The 25,829-nt window shown below is 44.3% G+C and overlaps 1 protein-coding gene across 1 annotated transcript in view; it reads right to left on the reverse strand.

Annotated features, from left to right (window-relative positions):
- Window positions 1-22,043: 22,043 nt before the first annotated feature.
- The window catches only part of LDLRAD4 (low density lipoprotein receptor class A domain containing 4), a 148,376-nt gene continuing 144,590 nt past the window's right edge, over window positions 22,044-25,829 (reverse strand). Inside the window, exons 4-5 of the mRNA XM_009889083.1 lie at window positions 24,004-24,057; window positions 22,044-22,721 (exon numbers count right to left, since the gene is read on the reverse strand). Coding sequence (XP_009887385.1) covers window positions 22,179-22,721; window positions 24,004-24,057 — 597 coding nt within the window. The 3' untranslated portion in view covers window positions 22,044-22,178. The remainder of the gene's footprint in view (window positions 22,722-24,003; window positions 24,058-25,829) is intronic.

A 25,829-nucleotide genomic window follows, 5' to 3' on the forward strand; every position in this document is an offset into this window, starting at 1 on the left:
ACTGTAATTGACTATAGTTAAAAGAATATAGCGATAAAGTGTCAGTTCTGCCTCACTCCTATGTTTTCAGTCAAGTCACTGAGGACCTCACTGTGTTTAAGTGAGTTGAACTTCATTAACTTAATTGTGCAGGATTGATTACATACTTCCTTGCCTCTGTCCACATGTCAAATAGTAACTGCAATCTAATGCCTACCTCACAGGGATGTTGTGAGGAATATCATTGTATATTCAGTGCCCTGAAGATGTAAAGTCCCATGTTTCTGATAAATATTATTAAAAAATAATTCTGTGAAATAATCTGCTGAGATGAGCGCTACTGTAGGATTGGAGTTAATCATAAAATCATAGAATGGTTTGGGTCAGAAGGGACCTTAAAGATCATCTAGTTCCAAGCCCCATCCAGCCTGGCCTTGAACACTAGATGGGTTTCTTTTTTTTCTTTTTTAGTGTACTTTTCCTTGCTGTCCCTTGCACACATTCTTCTGATGTTGGCATTTGTTCTGATTTTCCATTTTTGCAGGCAGCGTTGCCTGTGTCCTGCAGTACCCTGCAAAGCCCAGTCTACCACAATAATACTACATGATCATCCTCTCAGTCTGGGGCCAGATGTGGGAACCTCTTGGTGCAGCTCACAGGGTCCATCTCTTCTTTGCACACAGCAGGGGGTGCACAGGGGCACCTTGGTGTCCTAGGATGTGGCTGTAGCCCCCAGGCATGTTAGAACTTGTTCATTGCACACCCTTTTGGTACCCCCATCCTCTTGTCTTTCCACATCACTTACATGATCCATCACGACCAATGCTAAGTACAAAAGATCTCCCGTCTTAATGACATGCAGTAGACTGTTCTGTGTGACCATTTCTGCATGTCCAGAAACAGCTTATAGTGGCTATTGGCAAGTGTCTCATCCATCTACTGTTGGGTCAGTTTTACAGCATGAACAGCCTCGAGGAGTTTCTGGGACAGCCGTGTCCTTTACCCAGGGTGTCAATTAACAAAGCACACAATTATGTGGCTTGATCTATACAGAGCAGGAAGGGCAATCTTCAAGACTTTGAAAACCTGACCTGGAGAGCTTTTGTGACAATTAGTCAAATGCTTTGTTGTACGGGTGACCTTGTCTCAAGTCGACCTCATCTGGAATGAGTGCATTGCCTCATTAGTGTGGAGACCAGCTGATGCATTCCTGGGCCACCCAGGGAATGAACAATGTTAGTCCACTGGGTGCCCAGCATGTACCCAGCTACACTGCAATTTTAACTGTAGGATAAAGTTGACTTTCATCTTTGTATCTCACTTACAAATTCATTTCCATAGTTCTTGCCACAATACTAGGGTGCAGTTCTCGTTACAGATGGGTTGCTGTGGCTGGAAGCCAGTGTCCATCCCCCTTCAGTAAAACAGTGCTCACGGGCTATACATATCCGTCAAGCTAGGGGGCTCCTGGGGACAACACAGGGTCTATTACTGGTGCCCAAGCCAGCACAGTTGGCACACTCCCATGTTGCAACAGTGTCCCTCAAGGTGGAGCAGCATCAATGGGTACCTTTGGCAGCACAGAAGGGACAGAGGAGCAGGTGCCATGGCCTGGGAAAACAGTTTGGCCGCAGCACGTAGAGCTGGCACTGAGGCAGGCAACAAGTGACCTGACCAAAGGACTACCAAGCAGAGCTCCCTGAACTCTCCCCAGCAGAGTGCCAAGAGTCCTTGGTGAGTTGAAAACCCCAGGCAGACACCCAGGAGCACCTTCCACTGCCCACAGGACCACTTAGTCAATGCTATCAGGGGCTGCTTTCTTTCCCGGCAGCTTAGCATCCTCATGGGAAAGGGCTGTCCCTTTACCTGCCCTTTAGGCCCTCAAGGGTGTGGGTGCCTCCACCTCTTTGCAAAACCTTCAGAAATCTGGTAAGACCAGGACTAAAGCATCTTCCACCACACAGGCAGCAGAGAAAGTGTTGCTTTGGTGACTTTCCCACTTCTGCCTGCTCCCCAACTCACACAACACCACTGCAGGACATCTCTTTGTCTGCTTCTGCTATAGGTACATACATGAAGGCATCAAATGCCTGCCAGAGCAGAAACTGGAAATGAAGTTGCAGCATGAGCAGAAGCTGGAAAAAACGTTGCAGCCCAAGCAAAAGTTGAAGTAGCACCCAAACAGGACCTGGAGTTAAAGTAAGTCTGAGATGGGGCTAGAGCCAGAGTCACATCGCAGGATGGAGCTAGAGACACAGTAACAGCCTGAAAAGGAGCTAGAGCAGAAGTAGTGGTTCAAGATGGGGCTGAAGATGTGGTCTGTGTAAGGGCCCAAGCCAAGTGACTGCTCAAGCAGGAGTTCAAGCCAAAGTCATGGCCCAAGGTGACACCAGAGCTGAAGTAGCAGCCTGAGCAAGAGCTGTAGGCAAAGTCTGGCTGGAGCCAAATATTGAGCGCCTGAGATGAGGCCGGAGGCGAAATAATGCGCAAATGAGGACCGAAGCCAAAGATAAGAGTCAGTAAGGGGCAGGAGCCGAAGTTTCAGCCAAAGCACTGTTCAGAGTCAAAGTCACAGATTAAGATGGGGCTGGAGCCCATAGCTCAATAGCAACCTGAGCTGGGACCAGAGCTGAAATTGCTGCCCAAGATGGGGTAGGAGTTGCAGTATCATCCCAATAGCTATACAAAGTCAAGGCTTGATTTGGTGTCAGTGCCAGAGCTGCAGCCTGAGCATGGACCAGAGCCAAAGCTGCTGCCTGATATCAGGCAGGACCCGAAGTCACAGGCCAAGATAGCACCAGAACAGAAGTAAAGGGCCAGGCAGGAGCTGAAGTTATGCAAGCCCAAGTAGAGGTAGAGGCTGGAGCTGGGGTCACAGCCCAGTATCAGGCTGGAGACAACGTAGCAGATATGGCTGTGGCCAGAGCTGAAGTCACAGCCCAATAATGGGCTGGAGCCTAAGTCGTGACCCAATATCAGGCCAGAGCAAAAGTCATGGCTCAAGAGGGGGCTGGAGCTGAAGTCATCACCCAAAGTAACAGCCCAATACCTGATTGCAGCCAAAGTAGCAGCCCAAGAGGGCACCAGAGCTGAAGTTGCAGCCCCAGATGCAATGAAATGGGGCTGGACCTGAAATTGCAACCTGAAATCGGGACCGCACTGAAGTGGAAGTCCAAGTAGGGCTGGAGCCAAAAGCAGGGCCCATGATCGGGTCAGAGCCAAAGTCACAGCCCAAGGTCTGTCCAGAGCTGAAATCACTGCCCAAGATGGGGCCAGAGTCAAAATCACAGCCCAATATTAGGCTGGATCTAAAAGTTGTGACCCAAGATAGGTCTGGAGCCCAAGTAGCAGCCTGAGATAGAGCTGAGTCAAAGTAATAGCCTGAACAGGGACCAGAGGTAAAGTCGCGAAGAGGTAAATAGGTAAATAGTGGGTAATAGAGTGCAATAGAGGTAAATAGTGGCCAGAGCTGCCTAAGCATGGACCAGAGCTGAATTTGGGTTGGAGGGTAGTAGCTGCCCAAGATAGGGCAGAAGCTGAACTCACTGCTCAATACAGGTCCAAAGCCAAATTCACAGACTGAGATAAGGCCAGAGATGAAGTCATAGACCAAGATAGGGCTGTAGTACATGTGACCACAGCAGGGATCAGTGCCAAAATTGTGGCTCCAAGATGGTGCTGGAGTAGATGCCATGTTGTGAGCAGAGGCTGGAGCTGAAATCATGGCCCAAGATGGGTCTGGAGCTGAAGCTGAAAGCCAATGTGAGATGAGCCAAAGTCACAGCTCAGTCGGGGGGCAGATATACAATATGCCAGTATGCAGTTGGAGCTGAAGTTGTGGCTCGAGATGGGGGCCAGAGTCAAAATCACAGCCTCTGCAATGTCCAGAGCCAAAATTGCAGCTGAAGATGGGGCCAGAGTCAAAGTCACGGCCAAAACAGGAGCTGGAGCAAAAATCACAGCTCAATATAACGCCAGAGCAGCAGTTGCCACCTGAGGTAGTACTGCAGCCAAAGTCATGACTCAAGATGGGCTAGAGCCAAAGTCATGGCCAGAGATGGGGCCAGAGCGTAAGTCACTGCCCAAAATGGGGCAGGAGCTGAAGTCACAGCCCATTATCGGGCTAGAGCCAAAATAATGACTGGAGATGGCATTGGAGATGAAGCCGCAACCGACATGGAGTCAAAGTCACAACCCGCTGTCAGACTCTAGTCAGAATCGCAGATCGAGCAGGCACCAGAACTGTAGTAGTGACCCAATATCAGACCAGACCTGAGCCAGAGGCCACAGATGGTCTGGAGCTGAAATCATGACCTGAAGTTGGGATAGAGCTGAAGTCACATCTAGAGCTGGGGCCAGAGCTGAAGCCATGGCCCAAGATTTTGGCTGGAGGGAAAGTCAGAGCCCAGGATGTGGCCAGGCACAAACTGACAAGCCAAATAGGGGCTGGATCCAAAGACATAGCCTGAGATTGGGCCAGAGCCAAAGATGTGGCTCAAGATGGAATCAGAGTTGAAATCACAGACCATTATGGGGCTGGAACCAAACCTGTGGCTTGAAATGGGGCCAGAGCCAAAGTGGCAGCCCAAGATGGGCCTGGAGCTGAAGTCATGACCTAATTAAGAGTGGGAACCACAGTAGCCTCCTGAGCAGGGACCACAGCTGAATTTGGGTTGGAGGCGAGTAGCAGCCCAAGATAGGGCAGAAGCTGAAGTCACACCCCCATACAGGTCTAGAGCTGAAGTCATGCCCTGAGCATGGGCCAGAAGAAAATTTGTGACCCCAGAAGGGTCCAGAGCTGAAGTTATGACCTGAGATTGGAACAGAGCTGAAGTGGCAGCCCAACCCAGGGCCAGACCAGAGACCACAACCCAAGACTGGGCTGGAGCCAAAGTCACAGCCTGAGATGTGTCTGTAGCCAAAGCAGTGGCACAGAGTATGGAACTGAAACCAGAGCTGAAACAGCGGGCAGAGCCAAAGTTGCAGTCTGAGATGGGGCTGGAGTAGATGTCATGGTCAGAGCAGGGATCAGAACCAAAATTGTGGCCCAAGACGGGGCCAGAACCCAATTCACATCCAATATTGGGCCAGAGCGGATGTTGCAAATTGACGCAGGGGTTGAAGCCAAAGTTGCAGCCAAAGACATCACCAGAGACAAAACTGTGGCCCAAGATGGTGCCAGAGTCTAAGTCACTGCTCAAGATAGGGCAGGACCTGAAGTCACAGTCCAATATCAGGCTGGGGACAAAGTCATGACCTGAGGTGAGGCTGGAATCAAAGTTGTGGCTGAAGATAGGGCCTGTAGCTGAAATCATTGCCAAAGATGGGGCTGGAGCCATGGTAGTGGCCCAAATGGCTCCAGATCTTCACTCACAGCCTGAACAGAGGTCAGAGCTGAAGTTGCAGCCTGAGATGGGCCCAGAGCCAAAATCACAGTCCATTCAGGATCCAGAGCTGGAGTCACAGCCTGATATCAGCCTGGAGCTGAAGTTGTGGCCCAAGATAGGGCCAGAACTGAAGATACGACCAAAGCAGGGTCCAGAGCTGAACTCACAGCATGATACACAGCCAGAGCCAAAGTTGTGACCACCATTGGGCCAAGAGACCAAGTATCAGCCTGAGTTAGGGCTGGAGCAAAAGTTGCAGACGAAGATAGGGCCAAGCAAAAATTGCAGGCCAGTATTGAGCTGCAGCTGAAGTTGTGGCCTGAGCAGGGGCCCAAGTCAAACTCATGGCCCAAGATGGGGCAAGAACCAAAGCCATAGCCCGACACAGGGATGGAGCCAAAGTCATGCCCTGGCATCAGGCTGGACCTGAAGCCTCAGCCCAAGATGAGGCCAGACCTGAAATCATGGCCTGAGCAATGGCTGAAGCCAAGGGAATGGCTGAAAAACGGGGCCAGTCAAAATAATGGCCTGAACAGGGACCAGAGCCAGTCGTGGTTGAAATTAGTGCCAGAGCTGAAGGTGCAGCTCAGATAGGGGCTGGAGCCCCGCTAGTCTCCTGAACAGGGCTGCAGCCAAAGCTGTGACCCAAGAACAGCCCAGAGCCGAAAGAGTGGCCTACAATGGGGCTGCAGCCAAAGGCAAAACACATTTTCTGATTGTGTCCCCTTCAGGGTATCGGCTTAGAACATCACGCTGCATTCATCCTTGTTCATCACTTACCATCAGCAACAATAATAATTAAAGGATCTTAATTATCCCCTGGCAATTATCTGGCTATTTTGATGAAGATGATCTTCTCAAGTAGAAAGAATACATCTTGATTCCATAAGCCTGCAGGGCAACATGTAGCATTAAGTTTGGGCTTGAGTTTGATGAATTGATTGGACAATCACAGAGGAGGGAACACAGGGGAGACTACACAGGCTGGCTTAGGAATGAAAAAAACAAAAAAACAAAAAAACAAAGCCCCAAATCAAATACAACAGGCAAAGAGTTTCATACAGAGACATAATTAAAGATTTCTAACTGCTTCTTTGTCTGGCCAAATGGCCAGAAAGAGACTAAGCCTCAAGCAGAGGAGAACCTACCTCAGATAAATTCTCCAGCACTGTTGTTTTAAAAAAAAATTCTTTTAATTTTTTTTAAAGGTAGTGTTTAAAAAAAAAAAAAAAAAAAGTAGTCTGCTAATCTGTTACCTTTTCTGTGTAGAATTGGTATAACTGAAAGCTGCTCAGTGCTTTGCAGGTACCAGACGTGAGATATCCTCCTGATGCCGGGCAGCTCTGTGAGTGCCCAGAGAGCACTTGCACTTCACAGGCGCCGTAGCGAACGCAGATCTCTGGGCAGGAGCCAGGGGGACAAATGGTGGTTGTGACAGTGCCCACCTCTGAAGGTGAAGCCCCATTTCCCTAAACCTTATTACTTTAAAGAACTGTCCTACATGGAAAGCAGAGGTTCACACTGGGACATCTCTTATGCCCCAGTTCTCTGAGAAAGCAGCACGTGGATGGGCTTAGGCAGAAAGCAATGGATGCTCTTGAGAAGATCTCATTTGCAACCTCTAGGCTTCAGCATTCCCCAGGAGTAACTCATTAACTTTGTGGCAATATTGCTGTGTCTGGCAGCTTCATGCTGGTGTAGCTGAAGGGTTAGGCTGCTGCCAAACCCTGTTTTGATAATGTTGGTTCACCTATGGGCTAAATCCAGGTTTAGCATACTGGATTACACGTGCCATGGCTTCCTGACACCTGTGATCTCACATTGCTCAAACATGCTACAATTTTTGAGTCAACTCCACTGGCAGACTGACTCATTACAGAATCAAATAGTCTGTGTCCTCCTCCTTTTAATCTCATGCTGAATCAAGGATCTTACGTTCTCTGGCAATCAGAATAAAGTCATAAAATTAACATAATTTCCACTCGAGATGCAGTGTTGAATTCACCTGAAATACAGTTGTGATCCTACACCTAATCCAAACCAAACCTGTACTGCTGTGCAGTTAGCAGTGGAACAGATCCAGTACTGATCACTTCAGCATCCTGTCTGGGCAGCCCCTCTGCAGTAAAGCAGACATGGAGACATAGCACAGGCTCCTTGCAAACTCTGTGCTCACCTGGCCCTTCACAGAATGGTCAGGGTTGGAAGGGATCTCGGGAGATCATCTAGTCCAACCCCCCTGCCTGAGCAGGGTCACCTACAGCAGGTTGTACAGGACGGAGTCCAGGCAGGTTTTGAATGTCTCCAGTGTGGGAGACTCCACGACCTCTCTGGGCAGCCTGTTCCAGTGCTCTGCCACCCTCAAAGTAAACAAGTTCCTCCTCATGTTAAGATGGAACTTCCTATGTTCAAGTTTGTGCCCGTTACCTCATGTTTTATCACTGGGCACCACTGAAAAAAGACTGTTCCTATCTACCTGGCACCCTCCCTTTAAGTATTTATAAGTATTGATAAGTATATACATATATAAGGCCCTTGTACCTACTGATGTCTTCCCAAATGGGGTCTCAAAGCAGATGGACACAAGATGCAGATCCACCACTAGGCTCTAAATACACAAGCTGCAAGCTTACCACATGCTTTTTTATTATTATTTCATATGGATTTGCCTATAAATGCCAAAAGAGCTGCCAGAGTGCTCATAAGGATGTGGAGCCATGGGAATACGAGAGAAGATAGAGATGAGAAGTAACGCTGTACTTGCCCTTCATGCTTAATAGGCTCTGTGGTAAGCGAGGTGCCCTCGGCTGGCACCAACTGGCACGTCCCACCAGAGCACTCACACCAACAGCACTGCTTTTTACCCAGGCACTCCGTGAGAGCTGACTTGGAGTACCTTCCCCCCCAAAAGCTTGTGTCTGCACACAGCTACAGCATTCAGCCACCTCCCAGATGTGGCGGCTGTGTGTGGAAGGAGACACTTTGGAAGAATTTTAGTGGGGGGAAGGGAAATTTCTCAGCGTTGGCTGACTGATGGCTAATGCCTCAGTGTGCCAAATACCTGCATTTAATTTTTATCCTGGATTAGATAAACCAGGAAAATAAAGATAACACAATATAATTCTATATAAGGAGTACTCCAAGTTCTGCCTAATGTCACTAACATCATATTTTAAAATTTTGGACTGTTGTGCATTAGTCCTGTATTTAAGCAGAGTTGCATATAGCTGCATAGGATGTACCTGTATACAGCCAATTTGCTTTAAAAAAAGAAAGTAAAACTGCCCGTGCACAAGCGGCACTTAAACTACAGCTGCACAGTTTACTCTGGGTACAGTCTTACCACAGACAGGCACTTTATTTCTTCTATGTTACTGTCAGATGGTGATTTGAGTGTACCTGATACCATTTTCCTGACAGAGCATAATTTTAGAGTAGAGGAAAGTGTCTGTTTCCCCTGGCATATGGCTGGAGCTAGCATGCATATTTTCTTATCTACGGGCATAATATCAGCAGAATATACAACATAATTTTAAATGGTGAGAGGGCTTGCACGTTGAGTAGCTAATGTAGTTATCACTCAGCCATACGGCTTTTAACACACACCAGTGCATCTCTCCCTGAGAAGCTGCGACACCTAATATTGCACCAGCGACTGCCCAAAACAAATACAGTTAAACTTTCAGGTAACTATGAGCACCTTTGATCTTACAGAATGAAGGGGGCCAAACGAACAAGACTGCCTTTGCAGTCAGTCAGTCAGTCAAGCTTTACCTGACAAAACATTAGTGAAAGTCACCAGCTCATCAGCTTTTTACCCTGAGAGCTATAAAGTTTGCAGCTGTAGGCAAATTTTATAGGACTTACTTACAATCCTAACCCCATTGTCCGGAAAGAACTAGCTCCTATACATTTTGCTGTTGCCATAAACCCTGTGGAACGGCCATGCAAGCACAGTCGCGCTTTTATATTTGACTTATATGGCTTCTTTACCAAGTAAAGCCAACTAAGGCGAACTTGGCTCAGCTTATGAAATATTCACAGCTTTAACACAATTATGGGTGTATGTGTACACACTTAATAAGCTGGAACATCCTCACTGCTTTGAGATGAAAGCTTTTTTTTTGCTTTTTTTTTTTTCTCTTTTTCCCCTGTTTCTTGCGTGCCAGGTTTAAATGTAGGTCAAGCTGTCTGAGCCCATGTCTGTGGCACACAGAGTGGGATTAAACCAGAATTTTCACTCAACTCGACTGTCAATCACTAATGTCTGCAAATGTTAAATTAATCTGGAGTGATCTGGCGCTGGCATTGAAGGGAGCTTTTGGGGCTCAAGGATAGCTTTTTGGGCTCTATGAAAAAGATGCCCTCTTTCTCTGGTTGACAGACGGCTACGTCCTGGCTGCTTGCTTAAACCCCTGCAACTTACCAGCCCAACACAGAAAAACAGCTCTGTATGAGACAACGGTGCACACATGTTAGAAGTGAGCGGGAAGAAACTACACCTCACAGTTGGAGGGACTGAGAAGAGTGGCGATGGGAAGGTTATTCCCAGCACTGCCACAGACTGCACTGAGACCTTCCATGTCCTTCTTAATGCACATTTCCTCATCTTTAAAGTAGTATCAGCACCTTTCTGCTACTGCTCTGCAATGCGCTCCATAGCGGAAACCATTAAAGGGTACAAAATATTTTACTGCAAGCATCTTCTGGTTTATGTATTAGTCCCCTTTTTAAGGGGAGCAAGACTTCAACATGCCCCTCCCTAGGTGAATGTCCACTGGCATCCCAGCAAAGCTGCCTTCAGCTTAGCATGCGATGGACATCACCAGGACAGACCTGGCAGTCCTGCCAACTTAAATAACATATTTAGGGCAACTTGGAACACCTAAGGTAAGCAGAAATAGGCAGTTAAATAGTAGCAAGTACAGCATATAGTTTCTCCCTTATGTTTTGAAACATGCTGGGGACAAGTAATATTAATGACTGTAAAGGATACTGAGAAAGTCAGCTCATCAGTTTTACCACATGTAAAGAATTGGGTATCTCAGCTGTAATGCCCACTCTCAGGAGCCATCACTTGGCAGTCAATCTGGAAAAAAATGTAGACAACAAGCAAAAAAAAAAAGTGCAAGTTTTTATCCTAATCACTGCTAGACTTCTGTGAAAGTGGCACAATGCAAACTGCACAAAAGCAGGGCATTGTCGCAGTAGAAGCGAGCCATTAGAACAGGATTCAGCAGTAAGGTTTTTAAAATGTGCATTTTAATTAGAACTCATTTAAAGCACAACTGATCAAAACAGTGATAATGAGAGAAGCCTAATTAATTTTTGTCTAAGTAACGAAGTCTCATTACAGAGGGGTCTTCGGAAGAAAAGGGTTTGGGATGTTAGAAACCGGGTGTTTGTAATGAGATGCAAATACTGCTGGGAGCCTGGAAGCCAGACCCAGAGGTTTCACAGGACTGCAGCAGCCACTGTATTAATCTTTTAACAGGAAAAAGTAACCCTACTGAGATGAGACATCCCATTTATAGCCAAGTTCTGAGTTGCAACCATTGGCATAGATATTAAAACACAATCAAACAGAATGGCATATTATAAAACAAACATAAATACAATTAAAACCAGATTAAGTAAAAGATCAAAGCAGGTAAAAAAAAAAATATTGCAGTTTCCAGGGAGTTCAGGGTTCAGACAGCAGAGGAGGAGCAGAAGCTTGGCGGTTTGGAGCACTTCTAAGGACTAAGGAACTAGCGATTTTCTAAGTACTAACGAAGAATTAAAATGCTGTAGATTGGGGAGAGCTAACTCAGGGTGGTTATAGAAAAAGAAAATGGTTACTTTTGAACCAAACATAAATCTTGCAACATTTAAAGTACCAACCCATCTGAAAAGAAGAGCAGCAAGGGGAACATCCCCTGGTTCCTATCTGAGGCTAATATAAAGTCTGCTCCGTAAGCAGGGCATCAGAAACGGGCTGGGACCGTGGCTCCCGCAGCAGACCTCCCTTTCATGAGGAGACCTGTGAGAAAGCCCCGGGTTTGAATTAGCACCTCCCTCTAAGCATCGCATCTCAACACCAGAGAGCTCAAGCTCCAGCAAGCACAAGCACAGGTATAAAATATAATACAAGAGAATTATGTCATTAATAATCATGCTAAATAAAGCACCACTTTATACTTACACCTAAGCAGAAATTAACTGCTCTATACCAAAAAAAATCTTTCCCAGTTTTGTTAAGCTTTAGTATAGCAAAGTGACAGCTACCAGCCATGGATAGTCTGATGTACCTTGCAAAGATCAGTACTACCAAAGACGAGTGTCTTTCACAGGACACTTTTGTCTAGTTTCTTACTAACTGCATCCTCTCTCTCCTTCCCCCAGTGTACCACAATTACTCATTTTAAGTATCACCCAGAGCATGCCCAGGCTTCTCAGACCAGGTTGTGCTTTCTCCCCCGCTCCCCCATGAGCCATAACCTGTTTATTCATTTTTTTAATCAGCATTTGCAACTCACTGATTTGGGGCCACTGCTTGTCCCCCAGCTGGTCGGTCAGCACTGATCTGCCAGGGGCAGTCACCAACACCCAGAGCTTCAAATGAGACCGGGGTGGGGTTGTTCAAGGAATTGCCGTCATGAGTGGTGTACGTTGAGTCTAGACTGTTAACTACAGGGGTGACAGGCAGGCGCTCACACACAAGCTGCCTCTGGCAGAGAGGGAGGACAGAAACATCTGAAATCATCCCGGTATTAATCACCAAAGGTGAAAGTCAGAACACTGATGTAAAATCCTCATCAGACATCCGTTTCCCAGGGCTCTCCCCCGTGTTTCAAGGGCTGAGTCCACGCTCCGATTCCTTGATGAGCAGCCACTCAGTTACCAGCAGCAAACCAGCAAGGGAAGACGACAAGTGCTTGTTTTACAGAAGGCCACTCCAGTGTCGCACCTTTTTCATTTCATTTTGTTGCGTTTTGTTTTTTTTCACTTCAAAGAGAAAATAAATTCAACAGGAGACAAATGCATTTCATGGTTTTTAATAATTTTGTGCCATGGTTTAACCACAGCATATTAAGAACAAGCATAAAATCTGTATTTAAAACTAACAACAGCACTTAGAGCAACATCTTCCTTTAAAAGTATTGCAATAAACAGACCTTAGGTCTAAAAACTAGGACATCACCATTTGCTCAATTAAGAGTCAGATACACAACAGTTGAAATCTTTTCCTGTATATAACTGGGAGTTACTGTGGAAAAAAGCAACAAATTAATTGTGTTAAAAGGAAAATAAAATAAAAAATAAAGCAAGCCAGGTTCGTCATAGCGTCACATGAACAGCTATAGAGAAATTCCAATACAGTTGTAAAAAGAGTTACTGTTTTTAATAGCTTTGTTTTTACAACAATAAAATTTAAAAGAAAGATTAAATATTGTTGATAGTGCTGTACATATTTCAGAATAGCTTGAAACAAAATGGACAAAAATAAGAGACGTGTTGAAAACATGATCTTGCAAGCCACAATGTTGGAAATACAAAAAAAAATAATCCATACAGCAATAAAGCATTTTACACTGTAAAATAACTAGCAAGAAACAACAAAGAAAGGGTCAACGCTCTAAAACCAGGTATTTGATGGTTAATTTTAAGTGTACCAGCCTGACTGATGCACATACCATCGTGAAATGCTCCGAGCACAGCAGCGCTGAGCAGCTGATAGCCATACAAAGATAAAACCCCTATCGACACTTATGTAGTCTTTGTACTGTAAGTAGAAAAGCTTTGTTAAAGAATAGTAAAGTGAATTTTTAAGATTATTATTATTTTTGCTTTCCAGGTCTATGATGCCTGAGGCTCTCATAACTTCTGGTTATGCTTCTTTAAAAATCTTGGCTGCCTGCTGTGCTTCATGGTATATGGAAAAGCATGAACGCAGCTGTGAGTACATGTAATAGATAGTCTGCTCTTTCCACTACAGCTTCAAAGCAAATTAGTGCCTCTAAAAGGAGACATGCTTGTGTTTGGTCCACTCAATATGTAAGTTTTGTTATGATAAATCCTACCCTAGATTCCTCCAGCAGGAGGTTTACTCTGTAGAGCCTTCCCAGTCAAGGCCTGGGTTTTTTGTTTTTCTTCCTTCATGCACAGAAGTGGTACTGCACTGCAAACAGAAACATGAACGTGGCCAGACAAGGCATACTTCCAAAACAATTACTTTATGCGCTGACAAACAATAAATGAGTTAACAAATGGCTATCATGAAATATGCGTATTTCCCTATGGTACATGTTCACTGATAAAACAGCTCTGTATACAGAGGGATGGATACAAGCTACCTGTAAGGGCTTGATGATGCAGAACTGGCCATAAACACTTGCACACTTTAAAACAAGAAAAAAAACCAAACCAACCATGATCAACATTCAGATACGGGACTCCTGTGAGGGCTTTTAAAAAGATATTTACAGACAAAAATGTAGCTGACATTTCAGGTCAACAGAAAAGTTGTGAAGGACTGTGCTCCAAGGCACCATCCTCCAGCATGACGGACCGCACTCAGAGCCCAACTCAAACCAGAGGAAGCCTCACCATTGACTTCACTGGGCCCCAGATAAGGCCCCCTGAGTTTTAGCATAGCATTTAGCTAGTCATCTGAAAAACCAAACAAAAATACCATCTCAAATGTATCCCATCACATTACATCTGTGGTTAAAGCCTGACAAGTATAAAAAAGCTACATATAGACACGAGTATCTATGAAAGATTAGTCGGTATCCATCTGTGAGAGGACTAGTCTGTCTCGGACCGATAAAGTTTATCACCTACTGTCCTGGGATAGTTAGAACAAACAGTTTAGAAAAATAAGTACAGCATCTGCAAGTCTCTACACTAGAACTTCATGTTGAGTTTTCCTGAGGTATTTGCTTTACCGAAGAGCCTGTGCCAAGAGCGCGCGGGGGCATGGGGATGGACAGCCAAATGCACGGAGACGCCAGGGGAGAACCAAACTGCCAAGGGAGCCTGGCAGAAAGTTAAAGTGTCGCATCACCTTCCACGCTGCTTCCCACATTGGGTCTGAACAGGTTTAGGCATTTCTCCACAATCTTAAATACGAACCTCGGTTGAGCCATTGCTGTCAGCAGCTAACACAGCAGCAGCGCTGCCAAATCAAAGCTCACGCTCAAACCCTGCATTCAGCTCGCTACCAACTGCGGCTTTTCTCACCTACCCTTAAGGCTTGCACCCTGCAACTACCCAGGTCTTCGCGAGTCCCAGCTACACACCAAGCCTTAAGCCAGTCTGCAGTGGCAAGATCGTGTACCAGTAGTGGGCACAGAGCAAAGGCTGGCTGTTGTCACAACACTCTCGTTGGCCTAGTTTTGATTTTGCCAGGATGGTTTGGGTCAGTTCCCACTTGTCTGAGCTTCACTTCCAATCTAGGATGTGGATAAAAAGATTCAAAAGGTTTTAGCCCATTTCTAAGTAAAAAAAAAAAAGCTAATCAAGGTTAATAATAAATAACGTTATCTGCCAGAGAAGTAGTAACTAATACTGGTCCAACTCAGCAATAGCGAGGCAACAACCAATACGAGAAACATCTAGTTGCAAGGTTAAAGCTGTGGAGGTTTTGTTTGTTTTGTGTTTTTTCCTTTTTCTTAAAGTGACACATTTTTTTAAAAAAAGAAACAGAACAAATCTTCACACCAAAGATGCATCGAACAACCAATCACTATACACAGGCTAGTCCAAAAGGATTTGTTCAAACTTTTTCCCTTATGATATTATATTGATATTTAATAGGAAAATAAAATACATAGACTTTTTGTCATTTGTATGCATTCATTTGCAAATTTTCTTACAAAAAAGGACTGAGCACAGAAGTTGGCATTCACAAAGCCTATGCCATGTTTTTTTGTGTCAAAATTGGTATCATCTATACATTATCTTACAGTATTAACAACTTCTATTTGTTTTTGTATGTTTGTTTGTTCTACCCATTGGGTAGGATATGTGCATAATATATTCAAGTTATACACAGCACCATACAAAGAAAAAAAACTCAGAAAAAAAGACAGACAACTGAAAAGCACCATTTTAAGTGAGGCACAACAAAGGTGGGAGCGTAAGGCCTGATCCAAAGCCCCCTGAAGTCAGCAAGAGCCTTCCTACCAACTTCACCAGGCTTTGGATCAGGCCCTCTTGAGTGCAAGGGGATTCCTATCTGCTCAGACCTGAACATGAGGCACCTTAGTTGCTTACAAACTACTGACATGCAAACCTCCTCAAAATTATATCTAATATGGACGGATATAATTTACTAATAACCCTACCACAGCGGACAGACAAGCACAAACGAAGGATAGAAAGGAAGAAGAAAAGGGACAGCTTCATCACCCACGAGATCCTACACACACCATGTTGTTTCGGAAAGCTCACACACCAAACCATTTAAAACAGCAGCAGCAATACAGCAAAGAAATGACAGAGTCATCTCTGGCAGTAAATCACACAGAGGGCGGTTGTTGGAGGGAAGGGGGAAGTCTCCAGGTTATGAGTTTGTTTCTTTATCATTAACCAACATAAAAAGGTAAACTCTTTTATAGCAGGAAAGCAATGCTACCAATACCCGGGTTGCTTGAATTCAGTCTAAAAATGGAACAGAGACGACAGCAAGGCGGAAGTAAGAGCCAGGAGAGTTTGCAACACTTCTCAATACAAAATCATGCTCGGTTTTCTCTTTCAAAAGCAGGAGTGGTTACAAAAACTGCATTAGCAGCCCTGAAATATATTTGCTGCAAATACTTGTGATTTCAAGGAAACACCAGTAGAACTCCTCCACTGTGTGTCTGTGGTACTCACTAGTGTGGTAAAGGACTTCATCGAAACTGAACCATCACCTACACTTGAGTTTTCTAGGAAGAGGCAGTGGAGGTCTGATGTTCATTTTGGAGGCTGAACTTAGTGGTGTAGCTTCTGCCAATTCGCCAAGTGGAGCCATACCAAGAAAATGACTCTTTTTTGCTGGTGCAAGTGCGCCTAATGGGCCTTTTGCCAAGATAGCAATAGCAATTGGAGGTGGGTCAAAAGGTAATTTACACCCTGATTAATGAGCCCTGACTGGCAAAAAATTAAAAGTATTAAAAAAAAAAATAAAGTCCAACCAACATTTTCAGCTTGACCACTTTCAAAACTTTAAACTTCAACTTCCTAATGAAACATACAGAACAGAGTCTTTGGATGGGAAACATCTCTAAGTTCAACACATCCTCACAAGCAGCTTTTCCATGCTCTAAAAGGCCTCAACAGGTCTCAGATAATTCAGTAAGAGTGCCTCTTTCCAGGGATTTAAACAATTGACACACTGGGGGCTAGTCTAGGAGAAAGGTTGTAATCGCACTGGTTGGCAAGCAGGCACCACAGTGCAGGAAGAGACCAGATATGTGTAATGAAATTATTTGCAACAGCCTTTATCTGAAAAGCAAAGATGTAATCAAAAGCTAGCCTTCATCTGAACCCACAGTACAAGTGGATCGCTTGGTTCTCAGCATCAGCTAGGTTTGAAAAAACATGTTTCTGAGATTTAGAGTACATAAAGTACATTTCCTTCCTGTACATCAATACATGAGGTCTATGTTGGTGTTGTCCCAAAAGCACGAGGATTTTTCAAAGCTCACCCAAAAGGAGAGAGCTGTTGGATGGAAGATGCGCTAGTGCACCAGCTCACGGGCAAGAATTTGCCCAGCAAGAAACTCCCCTACTGATGAAAAAAGGACCATGACATTTACAGGACTGAAAAGCAAATATTCCTCATGCCTCCAGCTGTTTGACAAATGACCTGTCAGTGTTCCTGAGAGCACCATACACAGCCATTTAGCATTTCTAGAAGGAGTTTATGGAATAGTAACTAATATATAGATAATCAAGGGGTAGGATACAGACAAGTTTGTATGCAGGCATGCATACACACACGTGCATGGACATGACTTAATGGTAACGACCAGAGAGAACTTCAATAAACACCTAAATACCTTCAAATGTACCAGCAAGCCTGTTGTTTATCCTTGGGGGAAGGAGGAAAAAAAAAAAAAGGCAAAGAAAAAAAAAAGCAAAGAACAATTTTGGTGCATATCTATTTTTACCAGCATACTATTTTCTTTTTCTTTGCCTATGAAATCGGGTTACCTTAGTTACCACGAGCGTTCAGGGCTCAGAGTCAGAGAAAGGTTAGTAATCAATCTTCTTCAAACCATTCAAACATTCCTTACAGATCAGAGTGTCAGTTTGAAGGTCCAATATCTCACTACCTGGCAGGGTTAGAAACAACTGCTTCAGACAGCGCTGTTCCAGACAGCCTATGCATGGGACTCTCCAGTGGGAAAAGGCTTTCTTCCCTATTGCAAAGAAAGTGCATTCTTTCAGAAACAATGTCATTTCACTCCTTGCCCTTCCCTAAATCACATTCACAAGGGGGGAAGTCGGCAACACTTTTTTTTTTTTTTTTAGTATTTTTGCAACACAAAAATTCACGATTTATTCATTATGACATTATTCAGGACAATTCTGAGATAATAGAAGCAGCTTCCAGTTGGGAAAAATTGTTGGCAGAAGTTGGGAAGCAATAATAAAAAGGCAAATGAAGCACAGCTTGCCCCATGGTTCCTGCAGAACCCACGACTGCAGGAACATAAATACGTTCCTTGCTAGCCATCAAGAACTTGTACATGGGACATGTGTCTGAGTTTTCCTACTCAGAAGGAAAAAGCATGCTGTAATAAAGTGACATCACACTGGGACTGTGTTAAGTGCAGAGTTCATCAGTAGCTTAAGTAGGTCCTCCCTGACATAAACAACCTATTCCACAAAGTACCGTGAATTCTGCATGTGCCACATGCTACAGGAAAGAGGTCTAAACACTGCTCCGTTGACTGGGTACTAGTCCTCATATTCCTCACTCACAGCTTTAAAGCAGCTTCACACATGAAGAGCTGGCTTGTACAGCACTGAGATGAACCCAGCCACAATCAGGCTAAATGTACCTCCAGAATTAGAGCGAAGTGCCGAATGCTCCATTGGGAAACTGGGCAAGAAACCTCTTTTCTATGTCTAAATGCCTGTCTTTTCTACCCCTGCAAGATCATAGGAAAACACCAAAGATGGGGCATATTTAGCACCAAGAAGGGAACCGTGCCAAGCCACATAAGGGAAAAATTAACCTTTGCGGTAGGATGGAGGTCATAATGCTTTACTTCTTAAAGGTACATTAAAAAAAAAAATCTTTTAACTTGAAAATTTTTAAAGTGGGGGCATGACTGGACTGAGTTTTGAAAAGATGTGTTACTGGGCAGAGATCAGGAGATGCAACCAGAATTCAGGCTAATATGATCCATCACACAGAAAACTCCACACATGTATTACATGGGTTTTGTGCATGACACATAAACCAAAGCACCATGATGGAGGTATAACCTACATGATTAAATTATAAAAGATTTCTGCAAACATTGTACAAAGCTTCACTTGAGTGGCTGTGCAACACAGTTTATTAATTCTTGATATTTTCAAAGGGAGTTTTCCATAAATGCTTCACAGAATTACCTACATTCAGAGATCACCATTTCTAAGCCTGTAAAGACAGATAGTGCTATCTAATTCTGATACTCCTTTTACCATTCTGTTCTGTTAGCGAGGGCATATTCTCTCTCACTGCAACAAAAGAAAAAATAGAAAAACACACACTGTTGCAACATTACACTGTTGGATGCACATCCATCAGAGATCACTAATATTAATCCAAAAATACCATATTTACTCCTATAAGAGGCCCCAAACCAAAAGCAGCAGATTGCAAGCTCACCTACAGCAAGCAACAGATGACTACGCTTTGAGAGCTGACAAGTATACTGGCTGCACATTAGAAGGACAGCAGAATATGATGAGAAAGCAAAGATGCAAGAGGAAACGCAGCCATTAGGTGAGCAAACACTAAGTTCTTTTTAAACAAATCTTTTCTACGGAACTGGAACAGGTTACATTTTCCACACAAAGAAAAAATTAAGAGACAACAGCACACGCATCATACTGGACAATGTTAATGGGAAGTGCATAAACCCACCCGCATGCAGTGATGACAAAAGATGGCAAAGGGCTGTCTTTAAAGAAATCACGTTCCCAGGAGGTGACTTTGAAGGCACCTTCAAGGCTCACTTTGCTGAGATCCGTGCATGGGGAAAAGTTGGTACTCAACCAGTCCAAGCCCAGGGCCAAGTCCAGGTGTGCTCTGCCATGACAACTGAGTTCAGCTGTTCTTACCTAAAGGCTTCTCGGCTAAATAATCCTCATTTAGGCAACAGCAAATTGTCTGTGTAGGCACACACATTCTGACTTAAAAGCTCACTTCTGAAGGACAACAAGAGTCACTGAAGGACAAACCCAACATTTGCTGGGTTTTTCTTCTGTTTGTTTAGGTTTTTTAAAAACTAAGAAATATGTTCATAGGTTGTTTCCCAAAATCTGATTTCACAGCTTTTATTCCCAGAAACCAGACATGACTAGCGCCCTAGCTGACTGATAGCCACCTAGTCATCTCCTAAACATCTCTCCTCTGAGTCTGAGTGGAAAAAAAAAATAAATGAATCCCATCACACAATCTCTCTCTCTCCTTTCAAATAACACATAAAATTAAAAGGCAGCTTTGCTCTGCATCACCAGCGTGACTCAGACCAAAAAAAACAATTACGGAGACAAATGAGGCTGCATATTCAGACTAACAGTTACACAAACATGTTCTAAACTAGAATAAAACCAAATTACCTTATGAAGAAAATAATCTACACTGAGGCCCATAACACAAACACACAGACACGCATACTGTTTTGGCATTAAAACTCTGCATAGATCAAAGATGCACTTCAGTTATCAGAGCCCCCAATGTACAGAAGTCCTGCAGAAATCCAGCCTCCAGCCATGGGACCATGGGTGCTAGGGCACCGCAATCCTCCACAGCGCCCTCAGGGCACTCAGTGGCTGCTGCCCATAACCAAGCACAAGGCTTAAGAAAATAGAAAAAAGTGAAAGATCTCAAAGTGAAAAGGTCTGCAACACACTTATACGCATATATATTAGAAACTATTCAAGCTAAGACTCTAAAGGTTCTTACTTTAAGTCCATTTCCAAAATGCATTTTAAGTGCAAGTTGTGCTTTTTCATGTGCTTGTGATGCCACTATCACCATTTGCCAACTGCATTCCAGCGCTGTGTGTGCTTCCACACAGAAAGAGCCAGGGAAGAAATACCCCAGGTGCCACTTTGCAGGCAGGTAACATTTTCCAACTACTCTTAAGACCAGCATGGCAAAACTAGGGCTTACAGACACTTAGTTAACACGCGAGTCATCTTTACCCATGAGCACAGTCCTGCTGGCATCAGCTGGATGACATGCACGGAGGAGGGTTTCCACAACAGGGCCCAGAGCAAAATGGTTTGCAGTGAGAATAACTGGTGCTCCCACATCACTGCCAGGGATGCCGCAGACACCAGCACCTCTGTCATGAGCGCTCTCGGTACTGCTGCGGAAACTGCATGGGGGGTTATAGCTACAAAGGTCCCTTCACTTCAACAGGATGCATCTCCAGGGCTGAACTTCAGTATCTTAAGGATGAAATGGAAAGTGAAAAGCACAAGAGTCTCACGTATTTTAACAGCATTGCAGGGGAAAAAAACCCACCTTGCATTTTTAAACAATTTATTGCATAATGTCATGATATGTGACTAAATACATTTCAGGCGACAGTGAGAACAAAAAAAATCTCTAAAACTGTCAGTACTGGCAATACTGCATTATGAAAAGGAAAAGAATGGCAGCGCTTAGTTAGAATCAATACAAATTAACACATCTGGGATTTTGTTTTGCCATTTACAAAACAAATAGTCTACACTGCAAAACAGCTAAACCCTAAGTGGTGGAAAATGCTGGGATTTCGTATTTGCTGTCTTCCATCCAAAAGCCTCCAAGACACTTCACTGATGCACTGTTATTTGAATGCAAATTATTGCAAAGACGAGTGTCCCTGTATTTCTTGATTTGTAAAAGTCAAGAGATGTTAGGCTAAGTCCTGTCCCCTTTTTCTAGCAAACCCGGGGGGAGGGGGGCAAACTCCTCCAGATTACTTCTGGGGCTCTATCATTATTCCACAGGTGAAAAGACAACATATAGAAGAACTTCACATAAAACAGTTCCCTCATATATATTTTTTTTAAACATTAAGATAGTGCAACTTTTTAAAACACATTTATCACAACACAAATTAATTCCTTGCATTCATCTAAGTTCTCAACTTTATACCTTGGCACACAAAACAGGAATTTTGTTTCATATTAAAAAAAAATCCACACCCTGGGAGAAAAAAAAAAGCAAACTGGCCAATTCTTCCCCCATTTATCTAGCAAAACCACCTTCTTCCTTCTGCCATTCAGTGAGTATAAAACAGGCTGTACAAGCCTCATTTCTGTGCTAAGTTAACTTTTACAATTAAATAATTGAAATAGTTTATTAAAAAAAAATAATATATCCCCCCCTCTCCCCTGAAACACTGCTCGTAGACAAACCGAATGGAAGTTTGTATTTCTTTCAATCTGCTTTGCATGCAATTCCCCTGAAAGGAATCAGAAACAAAGAACTGGTTTGCACGTTTGGTTTTACTAAGTTGTACCACGTGAAACGTAACAACATTGTGCACCGGAGCATGGGGGTCTTCCTCCACCGCTCTGCTTCAATCTCTTGTCTTCAGTTCAAATGCACCTGGGCGAGTAACTTTAGACCAGGTTTCCTGGTTTCCGGTCTTGGCCTTTGCTGGGGACTATTGTGCTCTCTGAATTGTTCTGCTGAAACTGAAGTCTGCTCCCCCTCTGTGAGGAAGGAGGCGCGTTGCTGTGCTGGTGATGGAAAAAAGAGGAGCCTGGGTAATGGCCCATGACCTCGCTGTACGTCGGGGGTGGTCCTTCCATCCTTCCATTACTGCTATAGTTGGTTGCACTTATGCCCGAATTGCTGCTTGGTGGGCAGGGGCCCCCATTGTACATTGAGATGTCTATCAAGTCGCTATCAAAAATGGTTCGGTTGGGTGGTGCCCTGACAGATTCCCGGTTGAGCTCCATCTGCTGTTCTGGGTCCCGGAGCTGCAGGGTGCACGGGCCTTGGTACGGCGGTGGCTCTTCCCCGTCAGAGAGGGAGATGGTTGGAGGAAGGTCAATCTCATGCTGCATGTAAGGGTAAGTGGGCTGGAAGCGACTGAAACGGTCCCGCTGCATAAAAGACGGGGCAGTAAACCTGTCCCTGGACCTTGGAGCATACATGATCTGAAATGGGAAGAGAGAAATGTGACTCCACGTTTGAGCAAAGCACTGTGGGTGCTCTGTATTTATGAAGAACTGACAAAACAGAAGATACTTCTCTTTGCCACCCATCGTGAAAGATTAAACCCAGCAGACACTGTGCACACGTGCTCCCACACACATGCATGTGAAAAGAAGAGGTAGGAGTTGCAGGAAGGATCTAACACAAGATACTTGAGAACAGCTCCACAAAGGAAGACCAAGACCTCACGCAGCTTCCTCATGCAGAGCTGAGAGAAAACAATTCTGTTTCTGTACATAGGAAACACTTTCCCTCTAGTCTTGACAATTAACTAGTTCTACGAAAATGTCTGAATACTGAATTTCAGCTGCAGTATGAGCATCCCCCTCCTACTCAGAGTTAGTGTAAAACCCTACAGCACCAAACAATTCAGATGGTCATTTTAGTACATTCTGTAAAGGCCTGGCATATCTCACGCCTTCACTACCAGAGTGTATCAGGTGTCCTCCTCCACCTCAGGTCTCAGCCAGAACTCAGCCTTCAGGGAGGACCTGCAAGGCTTCTGCACAGAGAGTGGGAAAAAATGTCCCTGGCATATTAAGCCCTGGAGAAGGTCAGGCTTTACAAGAGGAAGAGTTCAGAAGACTCTGTGAGAAGCTATTGCTCCTCACTTGGTCTATCTAGAGAGACATGCCAGCTTCTTAGATCTAGATCTATGGAACTGCTCTTCTCATTTTTGGGTCGGTGCAGGGTCTTTAGCTCCTGACCCTCACAGATGCAAGATCAGCCATCAGGAAGATTCACTTTTTGACACAGGTGAGCTGAGCCACTTGGAGCAACACACCCACAAATTATCCCTCAGACCAGGGATCTGTGCTAGCTGGAAGACAGGAGACACTGGCAATAGGATGTGTTGTAAATCCAGGAAAAACACAGGGAGAAGAGCAACTGGTCTCACAGATTCCACTTAATACTCAAATTACTGAGCCACTGCATGAGAGAGACACTTCCACCACTTACCTGTGAATGCCTACTATGACACAGGGAGCTGCGGACAGAGATGAGGTGTCGGGTAGGTAGAATTTCATTCTTTTAAGGGAAAAGTCTTAAGCATTTATGGAATGGGAGTGAAGGCAGGCTCAGATGTCCACATGAACCTGGCTCTTGGTCTACACTGAAAAAGCTTTATTTACTCAATAGATGCATGTTTCTGAGAGGAGCCAAATATACACAACAGGAAAGAGGAAAGCACATTGGTGAAGATAATAAGAAATCTGAATGTACCTCTGAAGCACCCTGGCGCGAAACCGAGCTTTCTGAAGGCCACAAGCACCCTTCCTGGAATGCAGAAAAACACAACAAAAGACAAAAATTAATAGATCACATCACCATCCTACCTCAAATACCACAACTTTCAGGAGCAGTCAGCTTCTAAGGACTGGCTGTCTCCACCTAGAGAAAGGTGATAAACATGTAATATCCCACCCCTCATTTTCCAAAACTAGAGCAAACAGCAGCTCTGCACCCAAGCAAGTCAAGCTCGGTCCATTGTGCAAGTGCTAAGATGCCATCCCCAGCACCCAGCTCACAGACTGTAAGGACACAGCAAGCCAGTTGCAGCTATGAGCACGTGGCAATGTGCACAGACAACAGGGGACACTTCAGCACTCACTGAACACTGCTGAACAGGTACCCTTCACCCCCCAACCTGGGACGAGGCCACATCAGCACAGTCAGCAGGTCCAATGAAGCTGACCTGCCAGCCAGGATCCCCACTACATACCAGAGCCAAAACAGTTTGCAACGAAACCTGATGTCTGTGATCTCAGTGAAGTGACAGTCACTCTAAACCCAGGTACATTCTGGTCAAAACTGTCACTTGCCCAATTGCCACCATAAGCTCTATTTAAGCAGGTGAGGTTTCAGCCACCAGTTCCCCTTTTCAACCACTTCCCCAACCACCCTCTCAGGCCAAAGTATTTTCTCTCTCATGCCTTAAAAGGCTGTCCTGACACTGTTATCAGCACTCAGGGCAGAATAGAAGGATGAAGAACATATATGTGTCGTCATTTTTCTTCTCAATTAATTGTTTAGAGTAGCAGTAACTACCACAATGGTTTTATCTTATTGGAAAATTTCAAAGCTGAAAAGGACACATCAGAGCAGCTACAAAGCACATAATTTCAGTCTTGGTGCAAAAAGAGAAAAATCAAAACGTTGTATGGTAATGACTATCTTCTTAGGGCTAATTCAATTTTTATGTTTTTACAGACACAAGAAATTTCAGAAACAAGAAGGAAAATGCACGGTGTCCCCAAAAGCATTACCCTGTGCAGAGTACTGTCAGCTCTCACTGTACTGCTTCTTCTATGCACAGCATCTTTCAACATATTTCAGATGTAAAAATAGACATAACTAGATGTTCATCAGGACACTCAGAGACCAAAAGCAGTCTGTGATCTTGTCAGGAGAGTCCACCGCAGAGGAAAGCTGCTCTAAGAGGAATCTCCCACAGGATTCAGCTGTTAAGGGAAATGCTTTGAATAACAAAGCTGGTCAATCACTTCTCTTCTGTAGCTTTAGAGAGCAGAGAGAGGGAGGCTGACATCTGCAATTATTTACAACTTCCCTTTGCAAGCATCCCCATTTGCAAAGGCCTGATACAAAAGACAAATTTTATGTAGATTCGTGTGTTTCAGTGCCTATGCAAGGTTTTGTCAATAGAAAAATTGTAACTGTATATATACATACTTGTACCCACCTTCCTTTCCACCCTCCATCACCCAGATACCCTCATTTTGAAATATCTGAGGGTATATTTGCACAATTACAGACATTTGGGTTATCAGCAGCTGACCCAGCAGGCTCCAAACCTGTTGTAATTGTTAAGTAAAAGATACTAGTCAAAGCTAAAGTGCTCAATTAACTGCCCATGAACTACAGGCCATATACAGCCCAACAGCAGATTCCTGAGTAATGGTTTGAAAAATACCATAGCGTGTAGCTTTATGCTTCGTGCAACAATCTTTGTCTCTCCTTTCATGTGTTCAGGCTCAGAAGAGAGGAAAAAAGGAAAAAACAATGACCCAACCCAGAAAGGAATTCAATCT

The sequence above is a fragment of the Charadrius vociferus genome, unplaced genomic scaffold (genome assembly GCF_000708025.1).
Source record: "Charadrius vociferus isolate BGI_N301 unplaced genomic scaffold, ASM70802v2 scaffold65, whole genome shotgun sequence".
NCBI classification, from domain to species: Eukaryota; Metazoa; Chordata; class Aves; order Charadriiformes; family Charadriidae; genus Charadrius; species Charadrius vociferus.